This window comes from Pavona decussata, unplaced genomic scaffold, assembly GCF_977016875.1.
Source record: "Pavona decussata unplaced genomic scaffold, jaPavDecu1.1 SCAFFOLD_175, whole genome shotgun sequence".
Lineage (NCBI taxonomy): Eukaryota > Metazoa > Cnidaria > Anthozoa > Scleractinia > Agariciidae > Pavona > Pavona decussata.
This window is the reverse complement of record NW_028145586.1, coordinates 173,761-200,000: the sequence shown is the minus strand read 5'-3', so window position 1 is coordinate 200,000 and position 26,240 is coordinate 173,761. Positions and strand designations below refer to the sequence as shown.

The 26,240-nt window shown below is 39.3% G+C and overlaps 5 protein-coding genes across 7 annotated transcripts in view; 2 read left to right on the top strand and 3 right to left on the bottom strand.

Annotated features, from left to right (window-relative positions):
• LOC146463476 (uncharacterized) overlaps positions 1 to 32 on the bottom strand; it is a 4,338-nt gene extending 4,306 nt beyond the window's left edge. Inside the window, exon 1 of the mRNA XM_085084193.1 lies at positions 1 to 32. This exon is cut by the window's left edge and continues 16 nt beyond it. The gene's annotated coding sequence lies outside the window, so the exon portion shown is untranslated.
• A 448-nt stretch (positions 33 to 480) lies between these two features.
• LOC146463475 (uncharacterized) lies at positions 481 to 4,919 on the bottom strand. The gene is made up of 3 exons (XM_085084184.1): positions 4,749 to 4,919; positions 3,535 to 3,905; positions 481 to 2,964 (listed from the first exon to the last, which is right to left on the bottom strand). Exons 2-3 carry the CDS (start codon positions 3,890 to 3,892, stop codon positions 2,102 to 2,104), a joined length of 1,221 nt encoding a protein of 406 aa, XP_084940310.1. The 5' UTR covers positions 3,893 to 3,905; positions 4,749 to 4,919; the 3' UTR covers positions 481 to 2,101.
• A 1,768-nt stretch (positions 4,920 to 6,687) lies between these two features.
• Positions 6,688 to 12,333, bottom strand: LOC146463474 (uncharacterized). Of its 3 annotated transcripts, none has more exons than XM_085084197.1 (3): positions 11,267 to 12,333; positions 9,051 to 9,407; positions 6,688 to 8,482 (listed from the first exon to the last, which is right to left on the bottom strand). In XM_085084197.1, the coding sequence occupies exons 2-3, from the start codon at positions 9,403 to 9,405 to the stop codon at positions 7,632 to 7,634; spliced, it is 1,206 nt and encodes a 401-aa protein (XP_084940323.1). In that variant the 5' UTR covers positions 9,406 to 9,407; positions 11,267 to 12,333; the 3' UTR covers positions 6,688 to 7,631. The 3 variants fall into 3 exon arrangements, with proteins under 3 accessions (XP_084940323.1, XP_084940320.1, XP_084940321.1); XM_085084194.1 differs by having other exon boundaries at positions 9,051 to 9,528; positions 11,281 to 12,333; XM_085084195.1 differs by having other exon boundaries at positions 9,051 to 9,418; positions 11,281 to 12,333.
• A 1,210-nt stretch (positions 12,334 to 13,543) lies between these two features.
• Positions 13,544 to 18,277, top strand: LOC146463473 (small ribosomal subunit protein eS12-like). Its single transcript, XM_085084177.1, has 6 exons — positions 13,544 to 13,624; positions 13,738 to 13,781; positions 13,885 to 14,016; positions 16,017 to 16,119; positions 16,583 to 16,684; positions 18,155 to 18,277. Exons 2-6 carry the CDS (start codon positions 13,765 to 13,767, stop codon positions 18,218 to 18,220), a joined length of 420 nt encoding a protein of 139 aa, XP_084940303.1. The 5' UTR covers positions 13,544 to 13,624; positions 13,738 to 13,764; the 3' UTR covers positions 18,221 to 18,277.
• A 1,277-nt stretch (positions 18,278 to 19,554) lies between these two features.
• Positions 19,555 to 25,401, top strand: LOC146463472 (lipopolysaccharide-induced tumor necrosis factor-alpha factor homolog). The gene is made up of 3 exons (XM_085084215.1): positions 19,555 to 19,731; positions 21,610 to 21,898; positions 22,859 to 25,401. The coding sequence occupies exons 1-3, from the start codon at positions 19,641 to 19,643 to the stop codon at positions 22,965 to 22,967; spliced, it is 489 nt and encodes a 162-aa protein (XP_084940341.1). The 5' UTR covers positions 19,555 to 19,640; the 3' UTR covers positions 22,968 to 25,401.
• The last annotated feature ends 839 nt before the right edge of the window (positions 25,402 to 26,240 follow it).

The following is a 26,240-nucleotide window of genomic DNA, read 5'->3' as shown; positions in this document are numbered from 1 at the left end:
TGGTAATTGGCGTTCTGTTGCTCTTGACGGGAGTTGTCCTTTCTTTAGACCGGTTTTCATCTGAGTGTCGTAAAACCAAAACCAAAGTAAATTCTTCTGGCCAATCACAACCGGCAGACGCAAACAGCGTAATGAACCAATCAGAAATCGAATCAAATACATGTAACAAGCGCCAAGCGCGGGAAAACGCGTGCGAACAAGTCACGATTGGTTTTGGTTTGGCTGCTGATTGGTTGAGGACGTGGCGCGTGTTTTGCTGGCCAATCACAGAACGAAGAAAAGCAAAACCGAAAAAGGCTGCACAACTTATTGCCGTAAAGCAAAGAGAACTGAAGCAAGTACTCGACAGTTTTGTGAAACTATCAAGTGCCTGATAGAGCCGTATGTATACCAAACAACAAACTGAATGAGAAGTGAGACAGATGTTTAATGTTAATTCAACATTTTAATTTATCCAACTTATTGTGATTTTTTTTTTTTTATAGAAAACGTTCATGCTCCCCCCTTTGGTTTCCTGCATGTTATCTATTTACTGTCGGTTCCATTTGCCTTTAACGTAGTTTTCAAACAGGAAACGTTTGAAAAATGCTCTGTCATAATCGGATTGTATCTGGCCAATATCAAAGCCGCCACTGTAACGCTGTTGCAGTGACATGAAGCGACTAAAACCTTGATCTAATTACTCAGTTGGTCCATGACAGGGATACCCTTAACATTGAGTAAACTTGGCCTATGAACTGTTTAATTTTCTGATGCCCATTTACACAGGAAACATTTCATTAACGTTGTCTGTTTGAAATTCCGGAAACTTTCAAGCCATGTCAAATGAAAAGGATTTTACCGTCCGAGCAAAGAGCCTCATGCTTGGTAGATCAAAAAAACAGACAATCTAACGTTTGATGTAGAAATCAGTTCAAAAATAAAAATGTAAATCCAACAGAATTTTTTGGTTTAGATTGACCATCAATCACATCCGCTAGTCCTGTAAGAAAAGGAGCTTCCCTGCTTCCATGGTCCATGATCCCATTAAATGGCATGTATTCACTGTATTCAGCTGTACAGACAAAAATGGGATTCTGCAAACAAGGTAGCTAAAACGTTCTATGCAGTTTCACAGACATTACTTAACAAAAACTAGGCCTCACTTTAAGGTCGGTTTTACGATCGTTTGATTACATCGTTTGTACCTGAAAAGTTTTCATCCGACTTAGTTTACTTTGATGAAATTTTTATGAAAACTGTCCATTGATAATCTTCAGGTTCGTTAGGCTCGCTTACACCACGTTTCCGCTCGTTGTCAATTTGAAAAAAAAAAAAGTTGTGAGTGTTGGAAACACTGAGCTTTCCTTGATTTGTCCTTTCGTCTAGTTAATTTAATTGTATACTTTAACCTAAACTGATGGGTCAATAAAGACTACATTAGACATCCACGAGCCGGAACGATTGTTGGGGGATTTTCAATCGGATGTCGCAAGATCCATAAGCCCAAAAGAGTCTTATTGTTTCCAGCACACAATGAACGGTAATTTCTTTATAACGTTTTTTTTTCTTCAAAGCTAGCAAAGACATTCTGTTTACAGGTGTAATGCCCCAGAGATTGTTTATCATTTTATAGCAACAGAGATTAATCCCTTACTGTTATTTTTGGTGACTACGCCGTTCATAAAATATTTTTAAAAGTTATTTACAAATGTTCTAGAAAGCAAGATCATTTTTTCAACTTTTTCAAGCCTACCTTACACGCGACAAAAGCGTTTTAGGTAATACCAATGATCAATACAACACAGTTGAACAATGTGGCGAGCGGCCCACCATAGATCGATTAGATTGTTCCATTAAAGCACTAAACTAGGGAAAGTTTAGCGAGAAAACTCCCTGAGGCCGCTTAAGTAAGTTTTCGTGAGAAATGAAAGCTATAATTAAGGTATTATACTGCAACTTGAATTGTACCGGCTCAGTCTAATCGGATGGTGATGATTAATTTTCCTCTCGTTTTAAACCAAACTAAGTTCTACCCAACATTGTGTTCTCGGACAAAATGCCTTTTTTGCCATGGCTGCAGTGTCTTTCCGTGTAAAGAGTTTAAAGATCAGCGTATCACTTACTGGATCAACTTAATTATTACCTCGCCATCTCCCTGTCTTACCCCTTCAGTGTTCTGCTGATTCGTACCAGCGTTATACGAACCTCCTCCCCCAGCCACTGTCTTGCTGTGTGCTGGAGCTTCACCTGCTTCTATTCCCCCACCGGAATATCCGCCTCCTCCCCCAGGATATGACTCAGCTCCTCCTCCACCACCAAATCCCCCGTTTTGAAATTTCGACCAGCATGTGCCTCCTCGGCCGCCATTAAGAAAACTCTGGCCCCCATCACAACTACTAGACGACTCCCCGCTTCCACGATAACCTCCTCCCCCGGAACCTGCGATAAAATCTGAAGCAAAGGGGCACGGCCTTCCTCCTAAGCCATTGTACCCTCCATGCCGTGTCCCATTCTCTGTCGCTTGCCCCGGGTCCCCGTCTAATAACGTACCAAAGGCATCTAATTTAGTTCCCCCACCCCCACCCCCAGCGATGACAAGTGGTGTGTCATCTTCCTTAGTAACAAAAGTGCCACCACCCCCACCGCCAGGTTTAACAGAGTAAGAATCTCCAATTCCTCCCTGTTGTCCCACGAGAATCTTCAACTTTTCTCCAGCATTGAGTTGGAAATGTCCTCTGATCTTTGCACCTCTGCCGCCGCGCGTCCCACTCACGTCTCCATTTTTATTCGTGGCGTTTCCCCCTGACGCGCCCCACGCTGTCACGCTGTACACTCCTGTTTTAGGGACGCTCCATATTTGGGTACCGCCATTATTAATTTGTATTTTGCCCTCCAGTGGTGTCCCTTGGTAGCCTAGTGTATCTCTAGGGCCTTCGCGACCCTTAGCACCAAGGGAAGTGAAGGTCACTTGTAGGGACACGTCTAGAAAGAAAGGGGAGACAGATTGCTGTTAATATTATCTACCAGGGGGATGTGTGTCCTAAAACCAAATCCAAATTGCGAGACAAAATGATGGCTGGATGAATGAATCGATTGATTAATTGATTGATTGATTGATTGATTGATTGATTGATTGATTGATTGATCGATCGCTTTATTGGTTGATTAATCTATTGATTGATTACTTGCGTTAACCAGTGGGTAGAGCGCGCGAGAAAGACACAATCACAGGCGAGAGGAACGCAAAAAGAATCCTATGATGATGGTGTTGATGAACATGTTGACGACGATGATGATGATGATCTTGATGATGATGATGATGATGATGATGATGATGATGATGATGATGATGGTGATGATGATGTAGGTGATCAGTGACGGTGAAGTTGAGGGGTAAGGATGATGGTGATGATGATGATGCCGCTTCAACTCACGATGCGTTACATAGAAGTACGAGCACAGATGTACATCGATGGTATCAGTTTGCACTCTTTTTTCCATTTTTCGCTAAAAAATCTGTAAAATAAGAATTTGAAATCTGAACATTCTTACCGGATTTATTGTTCTGTTCAACTGCCTGAATCGGTTTGGAGCGAACTATCTGCCCGTAAATCCACCCTTCTCCCTCCGAGAGACCGTCATCAAAGCGTCCAGCGGCACCACTCGACAATTCACAAAGTCCTTTTATGTTGCACAACAGTTTGTAATTAAAAGACAAGCAACCTTCTTTCCGCAAACAAAGGTGCGCGCATGAAAGCTGGCTGGTGGTCCGCTGCCTTTGCATAACGTGGCCCTTCAGAAGGAAATTCTTCCTGGTTGATACAAGCGACTCCATATCCGTACATGATGCATTAACCGCCAAAAACCCAATGGTAAACACGGAGGTTAAATGAATGTACAAGGAGTTCATGTCTTGTTCTTTGCTGATAATGAATTAAGCAAGAATCCTCACATTTAATAACCCTTTTTACTTTTTTGCACTATACTATTTAGACCCCTCTATTTAGCAGATGAGCTCCGAAAGTATACAGTTAAGATAATACTTTTTGATAGAAGACTTGTAACAAAGCATAAAAGCCATAACAAGATCAACAGTCTTCCATTTGGAGTTCACAGTTTTAAAAACTATCAATATCGAATTTTGTTCAAAATACCACTAACTCAATTCAGCATTATTTTTAGAAATGTCTCCTTAAATGCACCGTGTATGTTTAGTCGACTTTTCGCACAGAATTGCGCTCACTGGCCAAATGTTGAAAATATCATAATGAATTTGAGCGAATATTAGTACAATCAAAGTCAATGTTGGCTTCAGATTCACTTTCAGACTTGCAATGATCGACTTGCGCGGTTGGCCAGGGAGTAACATTGACACAGAGGTGATAAGACACTTGAACATTCAGCCCGGTTCTCAAGTTTTGTAATAAAAATATTCTAGTTGTTTTGGGTAACTCTATTATAACAGAAAATAAACGAGCATTTTAGCGAGCCAAGACAAATCTCTTGGACAAAATAGTATGCTTGTTTAAAAATCAGTTTAAAACTCAGTAGAATCCAAGAATATATGACACACTAGCCTCTTGTAGAGTCTCAGAAATGTCTTCGGGATCACTCTAATTCGCTCAAAACCAAAACAGTTTCATAACAATAGTTTTTTGTTGTCCTGTACGGTTCGAGTTACTGAGAATTTGCTGTAAAGGTCAGGAGATCCGTCTCAAGCACTCTGATGCAAGCTATGACCCAAGAACAAAAAGTGCAATACTAACCTTCAGTGTAGATCCGAGATCTTCACTTTTTACGTTCAAAATGATACTTTCAGCTGCTCCTTTCCGTGGTCAAATATAAAGGTGCACTATACATCATTTACCGTGATATTGGTACTGCAAAGTTTTTCCTTTTGCCTTGTGTTTTTATCATCGAAAGAACTTTTCATTACATCCGGCTCTCTATCTCTCACGAAACTAACCCAAACAAATTTTGTTCATCAGATGACCGAGAAACATACGCCACTTATTGTTTAAAAACGATTTCCCAAGCCACTGATGCAGTAAACTGTTAATTGCTAATGGTTTCTGTCCTTCCGTTTTGACACAAGGTACTCTCTTGATTGATATTGCTTATATTTGTATGGTAACGTTTTCTCTTAATATCATCGGTTTATAACATACCGGTAAGGGTTAGTGATGCAAAATTGTAGCCATTATTCTGTATATTTCGCCAACAATGGTAATCAGTTTTCTGTCGCCCTTAACAGGAATCGTCTTTTATTTTTAAATGCTACAAAACATATTGCCGTAAAGCAAACAGGACTGACGCAAGTAGTCGACAGTTTTTTGAAATTATGAAAGGACTAACAGGGCCATGTTTATGTCAAACAAAAAACTGAATGAGAAGTGGTGCAGGTGTTTCATGCTAATTCAGATAAACAACTTCCAGATGATCATTTCAACTCCTTAACATTATTGTGAGGGTTTTGTTTAAAAGAAAACGTTAATTCCCTTCTGTGGCGTGTTCTCTTATATACCGTCAAATTAGATTTGGTTACAAGTTTCTTTATACCTGAGTTTCATTACTGGGATATGAAAAGACAAACAGGAAACGTTTGGAAAGTTGGGAGCAACCAACGGTTCTTTTCTGTGCAATTTCTGTTCGGAAAGACATTATCTGCCTCTGACATTCGTTTTCTTTTACCGAAAGGTCACCTTAGACTTCGGCAACGCTAAAAAACTAATCCCTTTCGCTTTCGGAGGGCTAAATACGTAGTTTAAGTGTGAATAAAGGCTTAGCTACCGTTTTTGGAAAGCCAACAGCAGCTCGTTTTTGCAGAGAGCAATATTCCAAATTAAAGAATCCGAACAAATTAAATTTAAAGGCCATAAAATGATGTGGGAATACAGGAAACAACATTTCAACTATTACGCTGTAAATTCTCGTTGAGTTCCCTTAGAAAATGCACTGTCATACTCTGATCGTAGGTGGATGCATCACGAGCCAGAGCCAAGCGGAAGTTGAAATATTCGCAATGGCTGGTTGCTATGGGGTGACGTCATAAATCCGCTGAGATTCAATCATCCCGTTCACGGCTCTTTTGATTGCCTTCTGTTATTTTATGTACAATATTCCCGTGCGGTGAAGCCTGTTTAGCAACCACAAGGCAGCCTATACCCGAAGGGAGGGGGGGGGGGGGGGGGGTGCTTTCCATTCAAGAAAAATTTCCGGTTCAACCCGTTGAAATAGAAATGAAAAGAACTTGACATTTGCCGTTTGTAACCGACTGAACAGGAATTAATTACCTTGCATTTGTACAAAATGTTCCCTTTCCGCCGCACACACAGACAGAGAAAGAGATCATTTTCTACCGACTAACAAGAAAACAAGTTTCCCCTGAAAATTGCCTTCAAAGTCACAATCTAGTGGCAGTGCAACATTTAGTTTGTTGACTTCTGGCGCCATCACGTGAATCTTTTGACCCTCCAATGAGGTGGCAAGTTTGAACTGAGGCTCTTTGCGTGAATGGTAAAAATCTTTTCGTTTGACACGGTATGAAAGTTTCCGGAATTTCAAACTGGCAGCTACAGTTACAGTAACAGGTAATCTCGTACCCAGATCTCCCACGGTTTCGACATTCCCGAACCGACTGAGATCTGGGTACGAGATTAAGTAACAGGGCTACAGTTTTGGCTTTGATAGTTGGTGAACAGAACAATGGTTTAAAAATGGTTTATTATCATGCAAACCTGTATTACATCGTTTGTATAGTTTCCAAAGATGTCCAACTAACAAAAAACTGCACTCTATACATTCAGCTACTTCCCTTAGTATCATCAGATTATAAATGTTATCACGTTTGCTCAGTCCTACCAGTGCGCAAGAGGGGTGCCACATACGATAAGCCAAATGCGTCTATCAATTCTAAAAAAGGTCAACACCACCCCCTCCCCAGCACCCCCCAGGCATTTGATCATTTGAAAATTTCTGCGGGGTTGAAAAGCCATTCAAATACATTACAATAGGGCCGAACTTGACTGTCCAATGCCCCTCTTCAAAAACAAAATTTTTCAGTTTGGGATACACTTACCCTTAAACTCGTCCATAGATCAGGAACCTAGTGTATTCCGCCGTACAAAAAGAAAACTTCAACTTGACAATTGACAGGCTCAAATTCCCCACCCCACCCGGGTAAAGTTCAAATCCCCCACCCTCTTCGAAGGCCCTCTCTCGTCAAATGCCTCACTCCTCGGGTACGGAAAATGGTCAAATGCCCGGGTAATGCCGGGGAAGGATGTTGGAGGTTCGAATTGATCATATATCAAGCTACAAACCGGACACCATAAACTAAAAGAAAATGTTACTGTTGGCAGTAAGTGTAAATATTGGTCTGATATATTGAGCATTTTCAGAGGAATTAAATTCTAAAAATTGTGAGATTTACAAGGAATGTGTAACTGGTTGGCAAGAGCTATCACCCAGCCAATTTACATTTTAAGAAGTATTTTTAGTATTTAACATAAATGGCCGACATTTTCAGAAAATGCTAAGTTTGCCAAGCTCTTGCAAAATATGGAGACCATTGTATCTGTTGCTAAAGCTAAGTTTACTCGTTTATGCTGTTTATTAATCGTTTATCCTGGAAAAGGCTATGTCCTGATCTATTGGATCAACGTGATTATCACCTCGCCATCTCCGCGTCTCACACCCTCAGTGTTCTCCTGATTTGTTCCTCCATTATACGAACCTCCGCCTCCAGCCACTGTTTGTTTGTGTTCTTTTGCTTCTATTCCCCCACCGGAATATCCGCCTCCTCCACCAGGATACGAGGTGGCTGCTCCCCCACCACCAAACCCCCCATTTGAAATTCCAGCTCGGCTTAAGCCTCCGAGTCCACCATTGAGAAAACTTTGGCCCCCTTCGCAAGTCGCAGACGACTCCCCGTTTCCTTGATAACCCCCTCCCCCAGAACCCTCAATTTTATCAGAATGTGGACACCGCCTTCCTCCTAAACCATTGAAACCTCCATGTCGCGTTCCATTCGCTGTTGCTTGCCCGGGGTCTCCATTTAAAGAAGCATTAACAGATTCTATTTTAGCTCCCCCACCCCCACCCCCGGCGATAACAAGTGGTGTGTCATCTTCCATGGTAACAAACGTCCCACCACCCCCACCCCCAGGATTAACCGGTATAGCTCTTCCACCTTTCCCCTTTTGTCCGACAAGGATCTTCAATTTTTCTTTAGCGTTGAGTTTGAAAAGCCCTTTGATCCTTGCACCTTTCCCTCCACTTGTCCAACCCAACCCCCCGTTATCATTCGTGTCGAGCCCTCCTGACGCGCCCCAGGCTGTCACGCTGTACACTCCTGTTATCGGGACGCTCCATATTTGGGTGCCGCCATCATTAAGTTGTACTTTGCCCTCCAGTGGTGTCCCTTGGTAGCCTGATGTATCTTTAGGGCCTTCGCGACCCTTAGCACCAAGTGAAGTGAAAGTAACTTGTATGGACACGTCTAGGACGAAAGGGGAGACAGATTGCTGTTAATCAGGAGAGGTTTTCAATTGCGTCTCATATAAACAAAATCGAATTAAACACTTTGGCCCATAATTGATTGATTGATTGATTGATTGATTGATTGATTGATTGATTGATTGATTGATTGATTGATTCGGTCGAGTCATAGGCAGGTGTGAAAACAAAAGATGCAAAGAAGACAATGAACAAATCAAGACTCAAGGCAATAATTTTTACCCGGCGAAAAACACAGCACAAGGAAACGCTTTCGAAAAATATACAATGACGTGCGAGCCGAGAGCACAAACTAAAGAAATTATGATGATTATTATAATAAAGATGACGGTGATGATGGTGATGGTCAGTGTGAGGTTCAGGGTAAGGATGATTATGATGATGATGATGATGTTGACGATGATGATGATGACGATGATGATGATGATAATGATGATGATGATGATGATTGTGATGCTGTTAAGGATGCGCAGCATTTCACTTCAACACAGGGTGCTTTGAACAGAAGTATGAGAACTATGGAAATCTTCGAGTTACTCTCACATTCTTACCGGTCTTAACATTCTGTTGAGCAGGAATCAGTTTGGAGCGAACTATTTGCCCGTATATCCACCCTGCTCTCTCCAAGAGACCGCCATCAAAGCGTCCAGCGGTGCCACTCGACAGTTCACAGAGTCCTTTTGTGTTGGATGACAGTTTGTAATTAAAAGACAAGCAACCATCTCTCCGCAAACAAAGGTGCGCGCATGAAAGTTGGCTGGTAGCCCGCTGGCGACGCATAACGTGGCCCTTCAGAATGAGATTTTTCTTGGTTGCCACAAGTGAATCCATTTGCATACATGAAGCAGTAGATACCAAGAAACCAAGAGCAAAAACGCATGTTAAATGGACGAGTAAGGAGCTCATGTCTTGCTATTTTCTGAGAATAAATTAAACAAACAAGTACTTTTATCATTTTATTACATTCTGTTTTTGCTGTTCGTAAGCATTTTAACGGATGATCTCCAAACAATACCCAATGTGTCACCCCTAAAAAGAATTGTACAGATAAATGACGGCATTAAAGAAAAAAAAATTCATTCATTCATTCATTTATTTTGCCATTAACCAGAAATACAACAACAGTATACAGAAATACATCAAAGATAATATACAATATTCCAACTAAATTATTAACAAGATCAAATGTGGTAAAGGCAAGGAAGCCTATATAGAAGCCGGTAGCTTATAAACTATAGGCTTCCTGGAACTATAGGATAAACCATACAAGTTAAGGGTACTGAATGAAAATTCCAATTCAATGATTGCACACCATCATGATCAAATCCAATTCAAGATCCTGAGATCCATTCAATTCCGAGAGAAGATCATTTTCAACTTGATTCACGGTGTATTCACTCCAAAATCGAAGCAAGTTTTGAATTATTTGGCCAACTAAGCCAATTTCGTATAAATTAAAGTTGGCATCAGAATTGAAACAGCTTTAATTAGCTGACAACTTCATGCAAAATAGAGGAGATACGATTTCTGAAAATCCAGCTTACTCGCAAGGGTCATAAGAAAATAATTTTTTTCTAGTTATTGCTTCACGATGTCCTTACAGAAACCAACGAACATTTTAGCAGATTAAATAATAGTTTTCAAAATTGCGTTTAGAAATATACGGTAGAATCCAAGAGGATGTGACACAATTGTGTCTTGTTGAAGCTCAGTAGTGCCGGTCTCCATGAGTACGCAAACTCTCTTGAAACCAACAGCTGAGGTTCCATTTCAAGAATCCAACCCCTCCTCGAAATAAGGACAGTTTTGAATACAGGTGCCTCTCATCGCCCTTGCGATTAGAGGAGCTTGTTTTGCAAGCTAAGAATTTTGTTTCCTTTGAGAAACTTTACGGTTACTAAGATTCTCAGTGTTAATAAAGTTTTTATTCCAGTCAGTGCCAGGGGCTTACACGGAAAAAGAAAATCCGAGTTCTCCCGCTTGTTTGGATGCTCTACCACTAAGCTACAGAGGAGACTTGTGGGAGCTAAGGCCAATGCATTAAACTAGGTTCATGTGACAAACATCCTGCATACTGCTAGTATCTGAACGTCGATGAGTGGACATGCGTGAAAGAAATGCGATGTTATGTTTTAAGCCTCGTGAGATTCTTAGGGTAAATTCGATCGACCCTATTCGGGAATAGGAATACATACTATGATGACAAGAAATCCCTCATAAGAGGCTTTTGGAGTTCCTGGAGTACAAAATCGCTCTTAAAATATCATGTGTTAGCGAAAGTTTGCAGAAACGTTTTCTCAAATTTACTAAATCCAACAGCTATTCCGCTTCTTCCTTTTCCGGAATACAGTCAATCGGACGCAATCATAGTTGTAATGGAAAGGTGGTCTTTATTAATACTACTCTTCTCACGCGCCGATCGATTTAAATTTTGACTTGTGGAAAGTTCTGACGCAATGATAAACTATTTAGCAGTTTAATTACTCGCCTTTTCCATCAACATTTTCCGGCCTTTACACCGCCCCCAATACCCGAACGACTCGAACAGGCTAGGTGATCCTCACTTTTGACCGGTCAAGGAGATTTTCAGCAGTCTCTCGCCAAGATATGGTCAAAAACAAGAGCGTGCAAGTTGTTATTTACCGTGATATTGCCGCTCTCAAGTTTCGTTCTGTTTTTTTTTTCTTGTCCATCCCCGACAAAAAAATTTCCATTTTAGTCTCTCAGAAAACTAACTAGAAAAAACTTTGAAGAAACGACTAATTACACCATGAAACTTACCTCATAAAAATGGTTGATTGAATATCATGCCGCTTATGTCGCAGTGGAGTTAACTTTTTGTTATTAATGTCAGTTCTCCTTCCATTTTGACAACCTTAGAGCATTCACCTTATTAACATTGAATGCAATATTTGTGTGGTAAAGTTTCTTCAAATATCATTTCGAGATCTTACACTGGTTAAAGTTTAGTGATGTAAATTATAGCTTTTATTCTAAGAGTTTCGCTGGTTACGTTAACAGCCGTTTTGTGGGTTCTATTCCGGGAAGTGTTCTTTTTGAAATGGCGCTCGTGTCACGCCTGTCCCATTAAAGCAAACAGACCCGGAACAAATACTCGACAGTTTTATGAAATTGCGAGGTAACTGACAACTCCATTTTTAATTTGAATCAACAAAGCTGAAATGAGAAGTGGGCAGGTGTCAATTCAAGCCAATTGTATGAACAACTTGAACAAAAATTTCCTGTTAAAAATTTCAACTCCTTCACTTGATGTTATACAAAAAAAGTTCAAAGCATCCGAAGTAGTAATCGGAAGGTCTTAGGTTCAACTCCTGATAGGAGCACTCAGATTTCCTTTTTCCGAGTATGCCTGTGTCGTTTACGGATCAATAAAAAGTTGATGTTTCTTCCCGGTTTCTTCTCTTAACGACTCAAGTACATATTTTGACAAATATCCTTTTCCAATTCAACACAGAATTGAAATAGTTAATACCGCTCTATCATGCTTTACAATGAAGTCACGTATGTATAAAACAAAACTGGTCCGATATACTACCGAACATGCAACCATCACCGGTACGGTGTAGCATCAACCTTTGTAAATATAATTGCACTATTGTTGCTAGAAACTTCAACGGAAAGGTGATGAGAATAACTAAGAAAACCAATCACTTGTCAGATTAGGAATAAGTTATTACTACTTGCCCGTTGCTACGAAGCATTCACAGCAACTTGTTTCCAATAAGTGGCAGTTTTGAGAACAAGGAAAAGTACTTAGCCTGTTTAGGATTGATTCTTGCGATTTGGGAGATCAATTTTCGGTGTAATTACTCTTTTAATTTCCAAGTTTGACAAATCGTCACGAATTGATGGTTGTTTGTTCATCGTCCTTTTAAATTAATTATCGTCCGATCGAGAACAATACAGTGTGCCAGCTTCCTACTCCTACTGTTTACAGCGAATGACTTCAATCCTTAACGAGTTTTTATTTGTTTGTTTTCAGGCATGTCGCCATTATTATCACCGTATATTTGAATGTTCAGCTGTGCTCGGCGATGTTAGGTGCAATAAACGGTCGCCCGTTTCAACCGCAACGCGGATCCCTGAAAATGTAACGGAGAATTTCCGAGTCGGCTTCTTTCGGGCCAGAATAGTAGTCGGATTTCATCGGAGGTGGAATATCAGGTGGAAATCGAGATGTTCCAGAACCTGCGAATTTCTTGTGAACATATTTTTGGCCTTGGTTATTTCGTCATATACAGTATGTTTCTCTTTGATGCCGCTGACTTCTCCCGGATTTCAATTTGATGATCTCCGATTGTCTCTCCCAGTATTTACTGAAACGTGCTTCAGCAACTATAAAGAAGCTTAAGAATAAAATAAACTAACAACAGTAAATAAAACCACAAGCGATGTTTCTGAGGAAAGACACCATCTCTCGCAGGTTGTTTTCATTTGAATCCTCCAATTGGAATTTGGAACCCGGATTCGGACATCGTCCGGGAATGTATTGAGTGGAAGAGACTGATCTCGCCACTGCGTTACACTCTCCGAACAGACAATTTCCTTACCGAGGGTTCTTCATTTAGTTGGCGGGGAGGCTCCGTCCAAAAGGGGCGCCCCTTTTTTTACCCTCGTTAGTATGCAAAAGGTAACCAGTACTGAAATAAAACGAAGTATGGAACTAGCTTTGATTCAATGAATAAGTTATAAGGTGGGCTTCTACCAAGCCTTTTTTAAGTTTCACCTGTTAGAAGGACTGAATTAAAAAATAATCGCTCCCAGATCTCACTCGAACATGTGCTGAAAAGTCAGATATGGTAAAGTTTTTTCAGCATGGTTGAGGTTTTCTGTATTTAAGTAAAAATAGTTCATTGGAGTATGGAGATCTTCTTTGAAAAGCTCCGTAGAGCTTGCTAAGATCTTCTATCATTATATATTATTTTGTAACAGATAATCAGTTTGTGTAAAATGAATATTATGGCCAACGTCGTAAACCTTGCTTTATGATTGCCAACGGGGTCGTCGCGTAGGAGACTGGGCACGACGGGTATAATACCACGTGACTTCCTCTGTCGGCCTCTTCCTCGGGAACAAGAAATACGAAGTACATAAAGCGCATCATGTAGGCGAAAAATCTCTTAAAATCTTGAGCATCATGGAACAAAATCTATTACTGTTGACGCATAATGAAAGATTTAGGTTTAATTCTCTCTTTTGTGTTCTTTTTTTCAACAGTAAGGAGTTCCGCTCTGATTTAAAACCATGTCTGACGCGGAAGGGTATGTAGAAAATTCACGTGAACCTGTTCGGTTTATTGTTCGAACTTTCGGCGAGGCTTCGAAAGGTTTTCATAATTACGCGGTTTTGGGTTTTTGCTGACAGAGATGATGTGCAACCAACACCTACTGTTGGTGAAATGGACGTTAACACCGCTCTTCAAGAAGTTTTGAAGACCGCTCTGGTTCACGATGGTCTTGCTCGAGGTTTGCATGAGGCTGCCAAAGCTTTGGACAGGTATAAGTTTGAATTGTAAAGTACATTCATCTTAAAATAAAGAGAAAGATGGTCAATGTCCAGCTAGGTATATGTTAAAATCGTATCCAGTTTGTCGTGAACATCGGGCTGTATGTAAAATGAACTTGCTACTGAAACACTAGTACACACGGCACAGGAATCGAACCAGTGACCTTTCTGTACACCGATCAAAGACTCAAACCACTAAACTTCCGGGAGTCTCTTGGGAATAACTACGGAATACCCCACCACTGTAAAGCTCTTCCCCAAAAGAGTAGTGGTTATGCGGCTACACAGTGAGAAAGACCATCTGCCCCCCTCCTAGTTTTTGGAGTATATTTTGGCTACACGGCTGCACAGTGAGAACCCCCCCCCCCCCCCCACCCTCCTATTTCGTGGAGTATGTTTCAAGTGGCTACACAGCTATGAAATAGACACATTTTTCTGTTTGTGTTTCACTTAGCATGCCTTGAAGGAGTGGTCTTTCTGACTGTGTAGCCACGTAGCTACTGTTTTGGGGTAGAACTTCCAAGTTGCAGGGTATTCTGCAGATAAGCCATCTCTTGGTGAGCTAGGTTGTTTTGCTTGTAGGTATGTGCATTTCAAGGGGTATGGATTTTGAGCTATTTTGGTCTGACAAATATGGAGTACAGATTTTAACCAACTACTTTTGAAACATTGCATGTTGTAGTCAGAAATAGGGTCAGGGCAAGGCAGCACATCCTCACCAAAAATTGAATCTGAGAAGTATGTCCTTGTTGGTGGAGATTTACTACAGAAACTTTGTGCTCAATGTGGATGAGATGGCCAGCTCATCACAGGCTTCATTTCCCCCATATTTGTCTCACTGTCTAAAGGCGCACTAATAGAAGCATAAAATTGTGACCTCCCTCTTATCTGTGAATTTGATGACTGCCCTTATAACTCTTCAGCCTTGTTTCTTTTTACACAAGACTATCTGCCTAGTATTTGAATTTTTTAAATTGAGGCTTAGATCCTATTAAAATCAAAATCATTAATAAACTATTGCTAATCTGGTTCAAGAGATACTGTCAATGATAATTTTTCTCAGCTTTCAGACGTTTTATGGTACATGGGTGTAAAGTTTATATTTCTTGTTAAATGAAATGGCATTCACTTTAGGGATTAACAGATGGATAGCTAGATAGAGTTAGCCATAACTCATTACTTGAGAATGATGATTATTCAAGAAAGTGACGCAGGCATACTCGGAAAAAAGAAATCCGAGTGCTCCTATCAGGAGTCGAACCTAAGACCTTCCGATTACTAGTTCGGATGCTCTACCACTGAGCTACAGGAGACTCGTGGGTGCTAAGGTCATTAAACTAGGTTCATGGGACAAACATCCTGCATACTGCTAGGATTTGAATGTCGAATGTGTGGTATATGAGAGAAATTTGATGGTATATTTCCATCCTGGTGAATGAATGAGAATGATGATTATTCAAGAAAGTGACGCAGGCATACTCGGAAAAAAGAAATCCGAGTGCTCCTATCAGGAGTCGAACCTAAGACCTTTTTTGCCTGCGTCACTTTCTTGAATAATCATCATTCTCATTCATTCACCAGGCTGGAAATATACCATCACATTTCTCTCATAACTCATTACTTATTTTAAACTGTGCCACAAGCAGTTTGGCAAAGTCCCCCACACAGTGTTACATAAATTATTCCTGAAAAGCCCAGAGGGTAGTGGATAATAAGATATTTGATGATTTGATAGTTAGTTTCAGAATTACCTCGCAGCGGATTGGCTGAATTGCATAATTTCCAATATAAATGTTAAAGAGTTGACAAGTTGAGTCCTTGTTACCGTTAGCATATAAAGAATGAAGCTTCTCTGAGATTACATTGCTTGTATGGTTCGTGCTTCAGATTTCAACTCTTGACTCTGATAGCCAGGTCAACCATCATATTGTGTAATATTTTTTACTCTAAATAAAATGTCAGTTAAACCAATCTCTGTTCCTTTGCTACAGGCGCCAGGCACATCTGTGTATCTTGGCCAACAACTGTGATGAGGCCATGTATGTTAAACTTGTGGAAGCACTTTGTACTGAACATAACATCAACCTCTTGAAGGTTCGTGACACAACTCTTTTGTAAATGAAAGCTGTTTTCTTTTAGTCAAGTTGTTTGAACTTCTATTCATTTATGTATCTCACATTGTGTGAGTCTTTTGATGTCACTCCAGCCTCACAGCTTTCAAGATCATGGGTCAAATATGTAATTTTTCTCGCCACAAGACTTTGTGGTTAGCTGGTACCAATAATCATGGATTGGACTCCCACTAGGACTTTTATTTAATTTTCTGATTAACTAGGTGACTCTGTAATTTAACATCAAGTTAACATTCCTTTTTTTGTTTATTTTAAATTGGGTGAAATTAAAAAATTTCTATTTACATTGAATTGAATTTTTTTGGTTGGTCCTTCTGTAGACCTTGTATTGTGTACAGACTATTGTTACTGCTGATACTTTTTTGTTGGTCTCCCCTCTGGATAAATATATTTCTGACATTTTTTATTCTGATTGGGATTTTTAGGTTGATGATAACAAGAAACTTGGTGAGTGGGCTGGCCTCTGCAAGATTGACAAAGAAGGGAAAGCCAGGAAGGTTGTCAGCTGTAGTTGTGTTGTTGTGAAGGTAAGGTGATGTTTGCTGGTCAGTTTCTCGGCTTTGCTTAGTAGCTACACAGTACCTGCCATGTTGTATTCGTTTGCCTAAATTCCAATTACTTGTTGCCTTTAAAGGGGCAGTGTCACCTATTTTGAATAGCCAGAAAAACATATTTGAATCAATGGAATTGTCAAAGTAATGATATAGTTACAACCCTTCTAATGCACAGAAACTAGTATTATGTTTGGCTGGGATGGAAATGGATTAGTTGTTCCTGTGTATTGTGTACAAGTTGCTAAAAACTGACTATAGCTTGTTCTTCCCTGGATAAATCCCTTAATATTTTCATCCCGGCACTCTAACAGTAATTTCATGTTAGGAAAAAGGTTCTTTGTCAAATATTTGAGCAGTTTTGACGAAAACACAGCAAAATCACAGTGACAGAGCTCCTTTAAGCAGTGCCAAAAAAATGTTAATTTTTATGTTTATTGAATTTCATACTATAGATAAGTTGTCAGGCCCTTTATTAAGTTATCCATCCCCTTCCCATCTTTTGCACGTTGCTTCTTCAGTTCTTTGTGGCTACAGTTTTCACACAGCAACATTGAGTTTGGGAAAAGAATATAATGATTAATAACTGTGTTAAAAGCTGTGAGTATAGTAAGTTAATGTGCCATCCTATGATGAAAGAAAGGACTCCCTCTTCTGACACGATGTGAGGATACGTCCAAAACCGGAATCGATAAAGACAATTCTGAGGAGGCACCAGTAAATAGCAAATTTTGTACTACCGTCTAAATATGCAACACCAGTAGGAAAATACTACTTGGTCATGCTGGAACAGTTAGAAACATCTGGTACAGCATGAAAGACGGCTACTTAACAATTATCCTGCAAAAATGGCACGGAATAATTACCTTCCAATACTTAGGGTTGAGTTAAAAGTGGGGTATATTCTGCAAGATTGAGCAAGATAATTGTTTTTTAATTCAATGCATTGATAACACAGCACAGTTTTATTGCACAAAAGCTGGAGACGATCTTTATTTCGCCATTTTTCCCTGACACACAAAATTATATATATCATAGGATATCTCTTGACTACAGACGACGAATATTCAGTGCACCATGACCATAGTTGGGCAACAATTTAGGATTTCTCTGTTGACTTAAAAAGTTGGAACCATGCTGACTTCTACTGCATGTTATATAGTATCACAAAAAAGAACAGCCAGTAGCTGTATACTCTTTCTTTAAACTCAAATTTAAAATAGCAAAACTGCTAATTATTTTCAGGAAGATCAAACACAAAATACACAATGGCAACTTAAATAATAACATCTATCATGAATTACAATAACTAAATGTAAACAAGTATCTTTTAACAAAAGGCACAGGAATCGCCATCCAATTCTGGAAGATAAATGGCCAATTTAAACACCTTGACTTAAGGAATAGCATTTAAGATTAAAGCTGTATTTTTCTTTTTCTCTACAGGATTATGGAAAAGAAGGTCAAGCACATGATGTGCTTATGCAGTACTTCAAGTCCAAGCGCACCTAAATGTGGCAATGTCAATGATGTTTGTTTGCCAAATAAATAAATGATGAAAAATCATAATATTGCTGAGGTGTTCTTTCATTGTTGAACTTCTAAGTTCTGTAGTATATTTGTATCTACACCATACAACTGAAGGCTTTCATTTCCAAACAGTCCTAGCCTACCTGTTGCTTTTCTCTCACGTTATTTTTCAGCGGAGGGAAGTGACAGCCAGAGATATGTCTACGTTCGCAGGTTAAAACAGTCCTTACAACATGCATGTGTGATCTTGAAACAGCTCTGTAAATAATGAATATGGACCTCATGGCACTCTCCCTCAGTCTCTGAACAATTTAGTAAATCAGTGAAATTAACCACAATAGAAAAAGTTTCTCTTCTCGATGCCAACAAAAAGAGAAATCAGTCGGAAACAAATTTCTTTTACAGCATAGTACGTCCTGGCTCTGTTAGGGCACAGTGTGTCCAGGCTTGTGCAACAACAAGGCATGGCTTGGTGTTGTTTGTCAACACTTGGCTTTATTGTAAACTGCTTTGCATCCCCCCTTTTCACGTATCTTGCCCCAGGCTTGTTTCAAGAAATTGCTCAGTGGGTAGCCTGGAGGCATGTTTATCCCCAGGTGCTTATTGGAAATTCTGTAAAAAACTCATTTATAGTACCAGATTTTGCTGAGGATAAGGCTTACATTCTAACCACAAAGAGGTACCATTTCTGACAAAGTACTTACCTTTCCTTTCACATTGTTTGAATGACCCTATTGGTGGTAATTCTAGATTGCCAACACCCACAAATTTTATCCACTTAAAGGTACTACTCTTCATGTCTTTCCTATCCCCTTTTCTGGGCATACAGCCAGAAAAAAAAAAAAGAGCGTTTTTCTCATTTAGTTTTCATGAATTTAGGCCCTTCCAGATGCAAGCAAGATGCTTGTACTGACAACTCTCGGGGCACTTTGTAGCGCAAACTACGTTACCAAGGCGTCCAGACACTTAAATTTCAAACGCTTTTAAAGTGGTTGGTTAGAAGAGGGCTCAAGTGATTTGACATTTAATTTGCTGTAGGTCAAACGTTTTCCTCAAAATGATACCGCACTCCTCAAGATGCCTTTTTGTGAGAGCCCATTGGCTATTTCCTGTGCGTTTGTAGCTCTTTCCTTTTTAGCCCCGAATGAGAGACAAACTTCAAAACCTTAAAACAATTTATCGATGGGGAGGGACTTTACAGTGAGGGCCCGTCGATTTTTCCCGATTTACATCTTCCCGACAAAAGGTGTGCACTCAGAGCACTCAGTCGGCGCGGTGGCTCGCGGAGAAGTCTGGGTCCCACTATGCGAATCAGTTTCCAGTCACGAGATGAGGAACTGATCCGGTTACCGTAATTCCCAGAAAAAGAAAGCTATTGAGCAAGGTATAACGCGCAAAAAGCATGGCAGATCAAGGAAAACCTCCACCGTACAATTATGGTGCCATCCCGACAGATTCTGGCTATCAAGCCCCACCGCCATATCCTACTGGAGGTAACTTATCAACAAATTATTATTAATTGTAGTTTTGCTAGCTTATTGCGAGAGCTTCGCGTGTGTAACTTCGTTTTGGTTTTGGTTTTCTCGAAGCAACATGACCTTTTACGAAGAGTAAAAGTACTAAAAAAATAGATTCGCTGGCGTCAATCTCGCTTGACCTATTTATGTAAGCTTACGTAGTTCTTATGGGTGGATGTGCAAGAATAAATTAGTTGTATCTTCCTTTCAATTTCCTCCGCTTTTTCTTTTTTCAAATATCGCTTTGTTACCTTTCTTCCGCTTCATCAAATTACAAATCCTCTTATCTTTTCATTTAGTACGTACTGCCATGCATGCAGATCAGAGAGACCTTACGTTGATTGGTTTCTGTCCAAATGCAAGAACTTGAGATAAAGTATTTCATGCTCTTGTGAGCTGGTCCTCCGTCAGATACTTTTCATTACATAGCACACTGGCCAGATACACAAATTATATAATGGTTAGTCAGCTTTAGAATCCTATTGGTAGAGCCAAATGAAAAGCCTGCTATATTGATGCATCTGACATAGCCGCGATGATATGGTAGCTATAAATCTCCATCAGCAGTATCATTGAAGACAGATAGCAAAAAGTCCATCCCCCTAAAATTGTTCATTTCCCTTTGCCTGACCAATGCAAATTTTTGAAAAATTATAGTTTGTGAAAAATACTGATTGAGTGCTTGTAATAAATTATACCGAAGGGATGAGAGCGGGGCAGCGTAACTGTCTTACGTCAAATTTTAGGTTGATTTTTCCTTTTTCTTCAAAGTGCTTGAATTTTTGCACGTGGCATTCAATTTAGTCCAAGGACGTTGTGCTGCGTTTTATTGTTGGTTTATGTTTAGTTACGCGGGATGCCCGCAGGGCAGACCATGTCTAAAATTGGGCTTGGTATCTTCATCGTATTTTTTTTCTTCGTTGAAGCTTCAAATCTGCACATTAATTTATTCATTAAACTCTGCTCTCTCCCTGGAAAGGATCTATTGTTCTGATTGTCTTCAACAAAACTGGCCCAATCAAAATCTATTATTGGTGCATATATCACGAGGGAGGGGACCCCCTCATCTCTACCTGTGTGACGTCAAAATCATCATTGATTTATTCATTAAACCTGGATTAAATTCTGCTCTCTCCTTGTGGCGGCCATATTGTTTACAAGTTTTAGACTCAACTATGCCATTTTCAAAAAGAAAATTAACCCTTTTGAAGAGGTAAATCGGAAGAATAACTTCTAAGAAGCACTCGACAGTTAAAATGGTAGAAATTGGAGAGTTACTCGCAAAGGAGTGATGCTTTTTTTGACAGTTGTAGAACCACAATATGACGAGGAAAGGTCATTGATAAGCTAAAACACACATGACATCAATTTGTTGAATTGATGCTTAAACACAACAGCTGGAAATCCACTTGAAAAAAAGATTAAAGGTTTGATTGTCAATGTTTACTAAAAGTTTCATTTAGGAAAGCTTTTTGGCTGTTTTTCTTTGTTTTTTTTTTTTTTTGGTGAAACGAGAACAATTTGTAATCTTACACTTTTATTGAAATCACATAACCAGAATAGAAAACATGAGTGAGGCCATGTGTGTGGTCGCAATTTCCAGTATAACGATCAGCAGCGTAAGACAAGGGAAACATCAATCACGCTATCTTTGTGACTCAAACTATTCCATCAGCTAGTTAAGATCATCTTGTTTCCAAGAAAAATGAGGCCAAAATATCAAGTCAATGTCATTTCATGTCCAGCAGAAAAAAGAAAGAAAGAAAAAAGGAGCAGAACTGTTAAAAAAGTTTGGGAAGCTTGATTGGTGTTGTAAATGTACCTCCAAATACCATACAATGCCTTTTTTTCCAGGAGGTTATCAGGCACCAGGCAAGCCTGGAGAGTACCACACTCCCCAGCCACAGCCGTACCCACAACCCTACCCACAACCACAGCCCTACCAATCTCCCCCAGGACCACAACCTTCAGCCACAACAACCATCATCACACAGCCTGTTGGTGCAGTGTATGTGAACATGCATTTTGGTGAGTCTCCTGTCAGCATGGTTTGTCCGCACTGCCAGACACACATCATTACATGTACAACATATCAAGATGGGACCTTAACATGGCTTGCAGCTGGTGCTCTTTGCCTCTTGGGGTAAGCTGGTTTTAAGTTATTGCAGCATAGCAATCTTTTAGTATCATAACTTTTGTTTTCATATTTGGTTAAATGGGGGTGTGTGGAAATGAATTGAAATGCAATTTTCATTAAAGACTTGGAGGGTTGAACATCAAAATAATGGCTCCCAATGACGTAATTTTGCTAAAGGGGGAAAATGTGAAAACACAACCTTCAAGGGCACAGAAGGGTCTGCAGGGACGAACAGCAACATACACAAACAGACAAAGATGCTGAAAACACCGACTGATAAGTTAAAGTAGTGCTGGTAAATTTCATGACTGATGGTATATCAGTAATGAATATATACTTTGATATTGTTTTGTCAATTATATATGTCAATATATGCTTTGCTTGATTAGAAATTGTAGGGTGTCAGGGTTTATTCTAGTAATCAGCCTTGCCCCATGAGGGATTTTAGGGGGTCTTTTTATGATGACAGGGGGCCAAAGATATTTCAACTTCTCATACAGAACTGGACAATTGAAGGGCTCAATGGAAAAAGGGCACAACTGCTGATTTTGAAAAAAAAAAAGTGCCAAATTTTCATGTATGGGCTCATTTTTGTTAATAAACCTTACTGGTTTTTATTTTTTGGCTGGTGTCAGAGATATTAAACTCTGAAGTTGGCTGGTTTTGACAAAATGATCACAAAAGAGGTGACGGCCTTTGTGAACCACCCAAAGCAAATCATGGAATTCAACATGTTTTAGACTGGCTAACTCATTTGGTAATTTTCTTTCAAATAACAATAATTCTAATTAATAATGCTTTAGAAATACACAGGCAAGTAAAAACTAACGATATAATGTTCTGACGTTTCGGCAACATCATGACGGCATTCATGATGTCGCCGAAATGTCGAAACATTATATTGTAAGTTTTTACTTGCCTGTGTATAACAATAATTGCTTATTATTATTATTATTTTCTTAACAGTTGCTGGCTAGGTTGTTGTTTGATTCCCTTCTGCTTGGATGGCTGCAAGGATGTCATCCATTGTTGTCCGAACTGCCATGCAAGGCTTGGAAGTTTTCGCCGAATGTAAACCTACTGTACTCATCATAGCTTATGCATGGCCTAGTTGTGGTTGCCCTTTTCCAGAGACTGATGCATGTATACTTAATCATAACTTTTGCTCTTTTTGTAAACCTAAATTATACCATGGACACTAGTGGCTTGACCCTTTAAGCCCTACACTGATTAGCATATACTTTCTCCTTACAAAATCACTACTTGATCAAACATCCAGGTAATGAGAACAGTGGAATTCATCACCAAAGATAACTTGAAGGGGTGCCTGGAAAAAAGCCTTAAGTGACTTCTGATAAATTGCTAGATTCTCCTTCCAAATTTCATTGTATTGGCTTGTGAAACAAAAAGAGAATTTGACCTTGCATCAAAAGTCACTTAGGGCCTTATTCCACGCATGCCTTCACTTGTTTTCATGTCTCAACAAACTCTCCCAACTAATACCATGAAAAATAAAATGGAAAATAGTAAGGAGAAAGTGGATATTGATATTGGGACTAAAGGGTTGCAGTTGAGGAGTACGTGGTGGAATTAGTCGAGCTCATTAGCTAAAATTGGTTTCCTGGTAAGCAAAGCTTGATTTTGGGCATCTATTACCAACAAGACCTATTTTATGGGTCTATATTTTCAGACTACACTGGCAGGCAAGACACCATAGGCTTCCAAAATCAAAGGAAAAAAGGAAATATTTTTGATTTTGCTAGCTTCTAACAGTGCTTTTGCTGTTATAGGGTTGAATGATGTGGTGAGAAGGGGCCTCTGTAAACTGTATTTATCCAAGTTATACTCGAATTCCAAAACTTGTTTGATTCATTTTTTTAACAGTTCTTTACGTTTCAAAATCTTGTTTTTTTTTTTTTTTTTTTCAAAGCTGTCTCAGAGCCCTTCTTTTTCAAAGTGCTCTCCAACTTTTTGGTTTTCTTATGAAGTCTTTGATTCCTGATTTGTTTGGAAAATAGTGGGTATTGAAAGGCTTGGTTTCTAATAAGTCTACATAATGTTTTGAACTAACTCAAATATGGAGGAGCCATCAGAACATAACAGTGCTAACATGTCACCCCCAATTTGTAACAAGATGCTGATTTTTGGCAAGTAGGCACTTTTCATCATGCTCTTTCCAAGTATCTCAACAAATCCCATAATTTCACAAATTCTTATATTTGTGATATCACACTTTAGGACTTTATAGTGTGACTATTTAGGTGATACTATGTTGACTTGCTGTAGGGTGTACACTCAGGATTAGCTCTACCTCTCTGCCTTAGAGAGGCGACTGTTAGATTGGCAGAAACTTGGGATTTTAGATTTGAATACCGTCGCCACTTTCTGATGATCCTCCTAGTTCTCACAGGTTTTATTTTGGCATGAGGCCTCCACCAATTATCTATAACAAGTAAGTGCTGCTAGGCTCTAAATGGTGTTACTGTGGTTTACTTAATAACGAAAAATAATATTTTACAATCAGTTTTGTCTCAAGCAAATAGGATACGGCAATAAATGGTTTAGACTTGTTCATGAGCAAAATATAGAGTTAGCCAATAGTTTATCCTCGGCATATTTTCATACATTAATATTGACAGTACACAAGTTTTTAAATGGTGGTAGCTATTTTACTAGATGTGTTTGTAGAAGTGCAAAGTTAAAATATTTTGCACTTTGTTTATTTGGCACTGTTATATAGATTGTTGCTTGACACGTTAAGAAGTCGCTATTATTATTATTATTATTATTATTATTTGAGCTAAACAGTTGTTGTTCAGTCATTGTTTCCCCCTAAAATTTACACTGACCTTTTTTTTAGCAATACCTAATTCTGTTCTGATGCTGAAGTGCAACCGTGTTTTGAAAGTGACTCAAACTTAGTTCTTGGATAATTAATTTTGTAACCCTTTCACTCTCATGATCAGAATGTTAATTCTCCTGACTGACTGCCACATGTTTCTTTTTAAGTTAGTTCACGGAATTTGGTGTTACATCAAACAATATCACCTAGTTGATGATTTTTATTGTTGTCATCACCTGTCTGGTTGACAATGTACTGATAATGTAAGGAGAAATTACATATTGATCACTCCTGAGTGAAAGGGTTATTTATAGGTTAAATTATGTTGGTTGCTTAGTATGTACATGTAGATACAGCCTTGTTTTATACCAGATTATAGTTTGGTTCTAGAAATAGGTTGATTTTAGATAAAATTTGCTATTTTTTTATGTAGAGGACAGGGGAAATCAAAAAATATTTGGTCAATAATTGAAAAAATCACAGGCAGCAGCTTCCATGTCAGGGGTGGGAACAGCGACGAATAGGTAAATGGTATGAGAAGGGGGGTGTCTAACACCCTTGTTGCCGTCAACCCAGTTTAGAGTATTTTGATATTTGTGATTGTTGAATATGTTACTGGTACAGAAGATGGTGGTAATTATTGAATAAAGGAAAGTACTTAACAGTTTTAAGGTGTTTTTGTGATATTATAATTATTAGCTATCCAGATGACAAGCATTCCATCCTTCCACTCAGGTTTTGTTTTGCAAGAAGAACATAACAAAAAAAAAAAAAACCCTGATCAGTCTGATCACTTCAAATTATTTCTGGAGTGTTTATTGTTTCGCCACTAATCAGACGTGACATCAGACTACAAATAAAAAAAATCCACAAACCGCATGGGTATTTTGGTGCAAGAGGGTGGTATGAATGCTTGAAATCGAAATTGCACAAAATCGGCTCTATTTTGGTGCATTTTAAAGTTTCGCATGCGATGCATCATAATTTGCTGCATGTATTGTTGTCTGTTTAAGCATTAAACAAATCAGGCAAGCTTCTTCCTCTTTCGTGTGAACGGCTTATAAAGTAAAACGAGAGGACATCAAGCCCATCCAGGACCGGCTGGCTAGCCTGTGGGACGAGACGCCTTTCCGGCTTTTGTTTTTTGCGAAACAAAAGTCGGAAAAGGTTTTTTGTTTTCATTTTTTCCCGCTTTCTTTGCGTCCCATTTTGCGGCTTTGTTGGCTTTTTAGCGCCGAAAAAGTTTCTACTTTGATCTCTTGGTGGTTAAAACGATGACGTCGTTTAATGATTTCAGTCCTCCTAATAATGTCGCGCAAGTGAATAAGTACCGTGTGAACTTTATTCCCAGGGAGCGGCGTATGGACTGCAGTTAAATCCCGTTTATCCCTACAAAGTATTTCCAGCTTAAAAGGGAAAGTTTTTATTTGGCCGTTTGCTCAATTCTTTGGATTAGGCCACAGGCTTCCAAGGTTTAAACCGCCCGCCGCGCGGTTATGGATTTTC

Bases quoted from the DNA above. Each gene is read 5' to 3' on its own strand.
- LOC146463473 (XM_085084177.1), top strand. The intron at 14,017-16,016 runs GTATAAGTTTGA...CCTTTGCTACAG, and splicing joins GCTGCCAAAGCTTTGGACAG to GCGCCAGGCACATCTGTGTA. The intron at 16,685-18,154 runs GTAAGGTGATGT...TTTTCTCTACAG, and splicing joins GTAGTTGTGTTGTTGTGAAG to GATTATGGAAAAGAAGGTCA.
- LOC146463472 (XM_085084215.1), top strand. From the start codon at position 19,641: ATGGCAGATCAAGGAAAACCTCCACCGTACAATTATGGTGCCATCCCG. The intron at 19,732-21,609 runs GTAACTTATCAA...CTTTTTTTCCAG, and splicing joins ACCGCCATATCCTACTGGAG to GAGGTTATCAGGCACCAGGC. The intron at 21,899-22,858 runs GTAAGCTGGTTT...TTTTCTTAACAG, and splicing joins GGTGCTCTTTGCCTCTTGGG to TTGCTGGCTAGGTTGTTGTT.
- LOC146463474 (XM_085084197.1), bottom strand. From the start codon at position 9,405: ATGAGCTCCTTACTCGTCCATTTAACATGCGTTTTTGCTCTTGGTTTC. The intron at 8,483-9,050 runs GTAAGAATGTGA...CTTTCGTCCTAG, and splicing joins TCAACAGAATGTTAAGACCG to ACGTGTCCATACAAGTTACT.
- LOC146463475 (XM_085084184.1), bottom strand. From the start codon at position 3,892: ATGAACTCCTTGTACATTCATTTAACCTCCGTGTTTACCATTGGGTTT. The intron at 2,965-3,534 runs GTAAGAATGTTC...CTTTCTTTCTAG, and splicing joins TGAACAGAACAATAAATCCG to ACGTGTCCCTACAAGTGACC.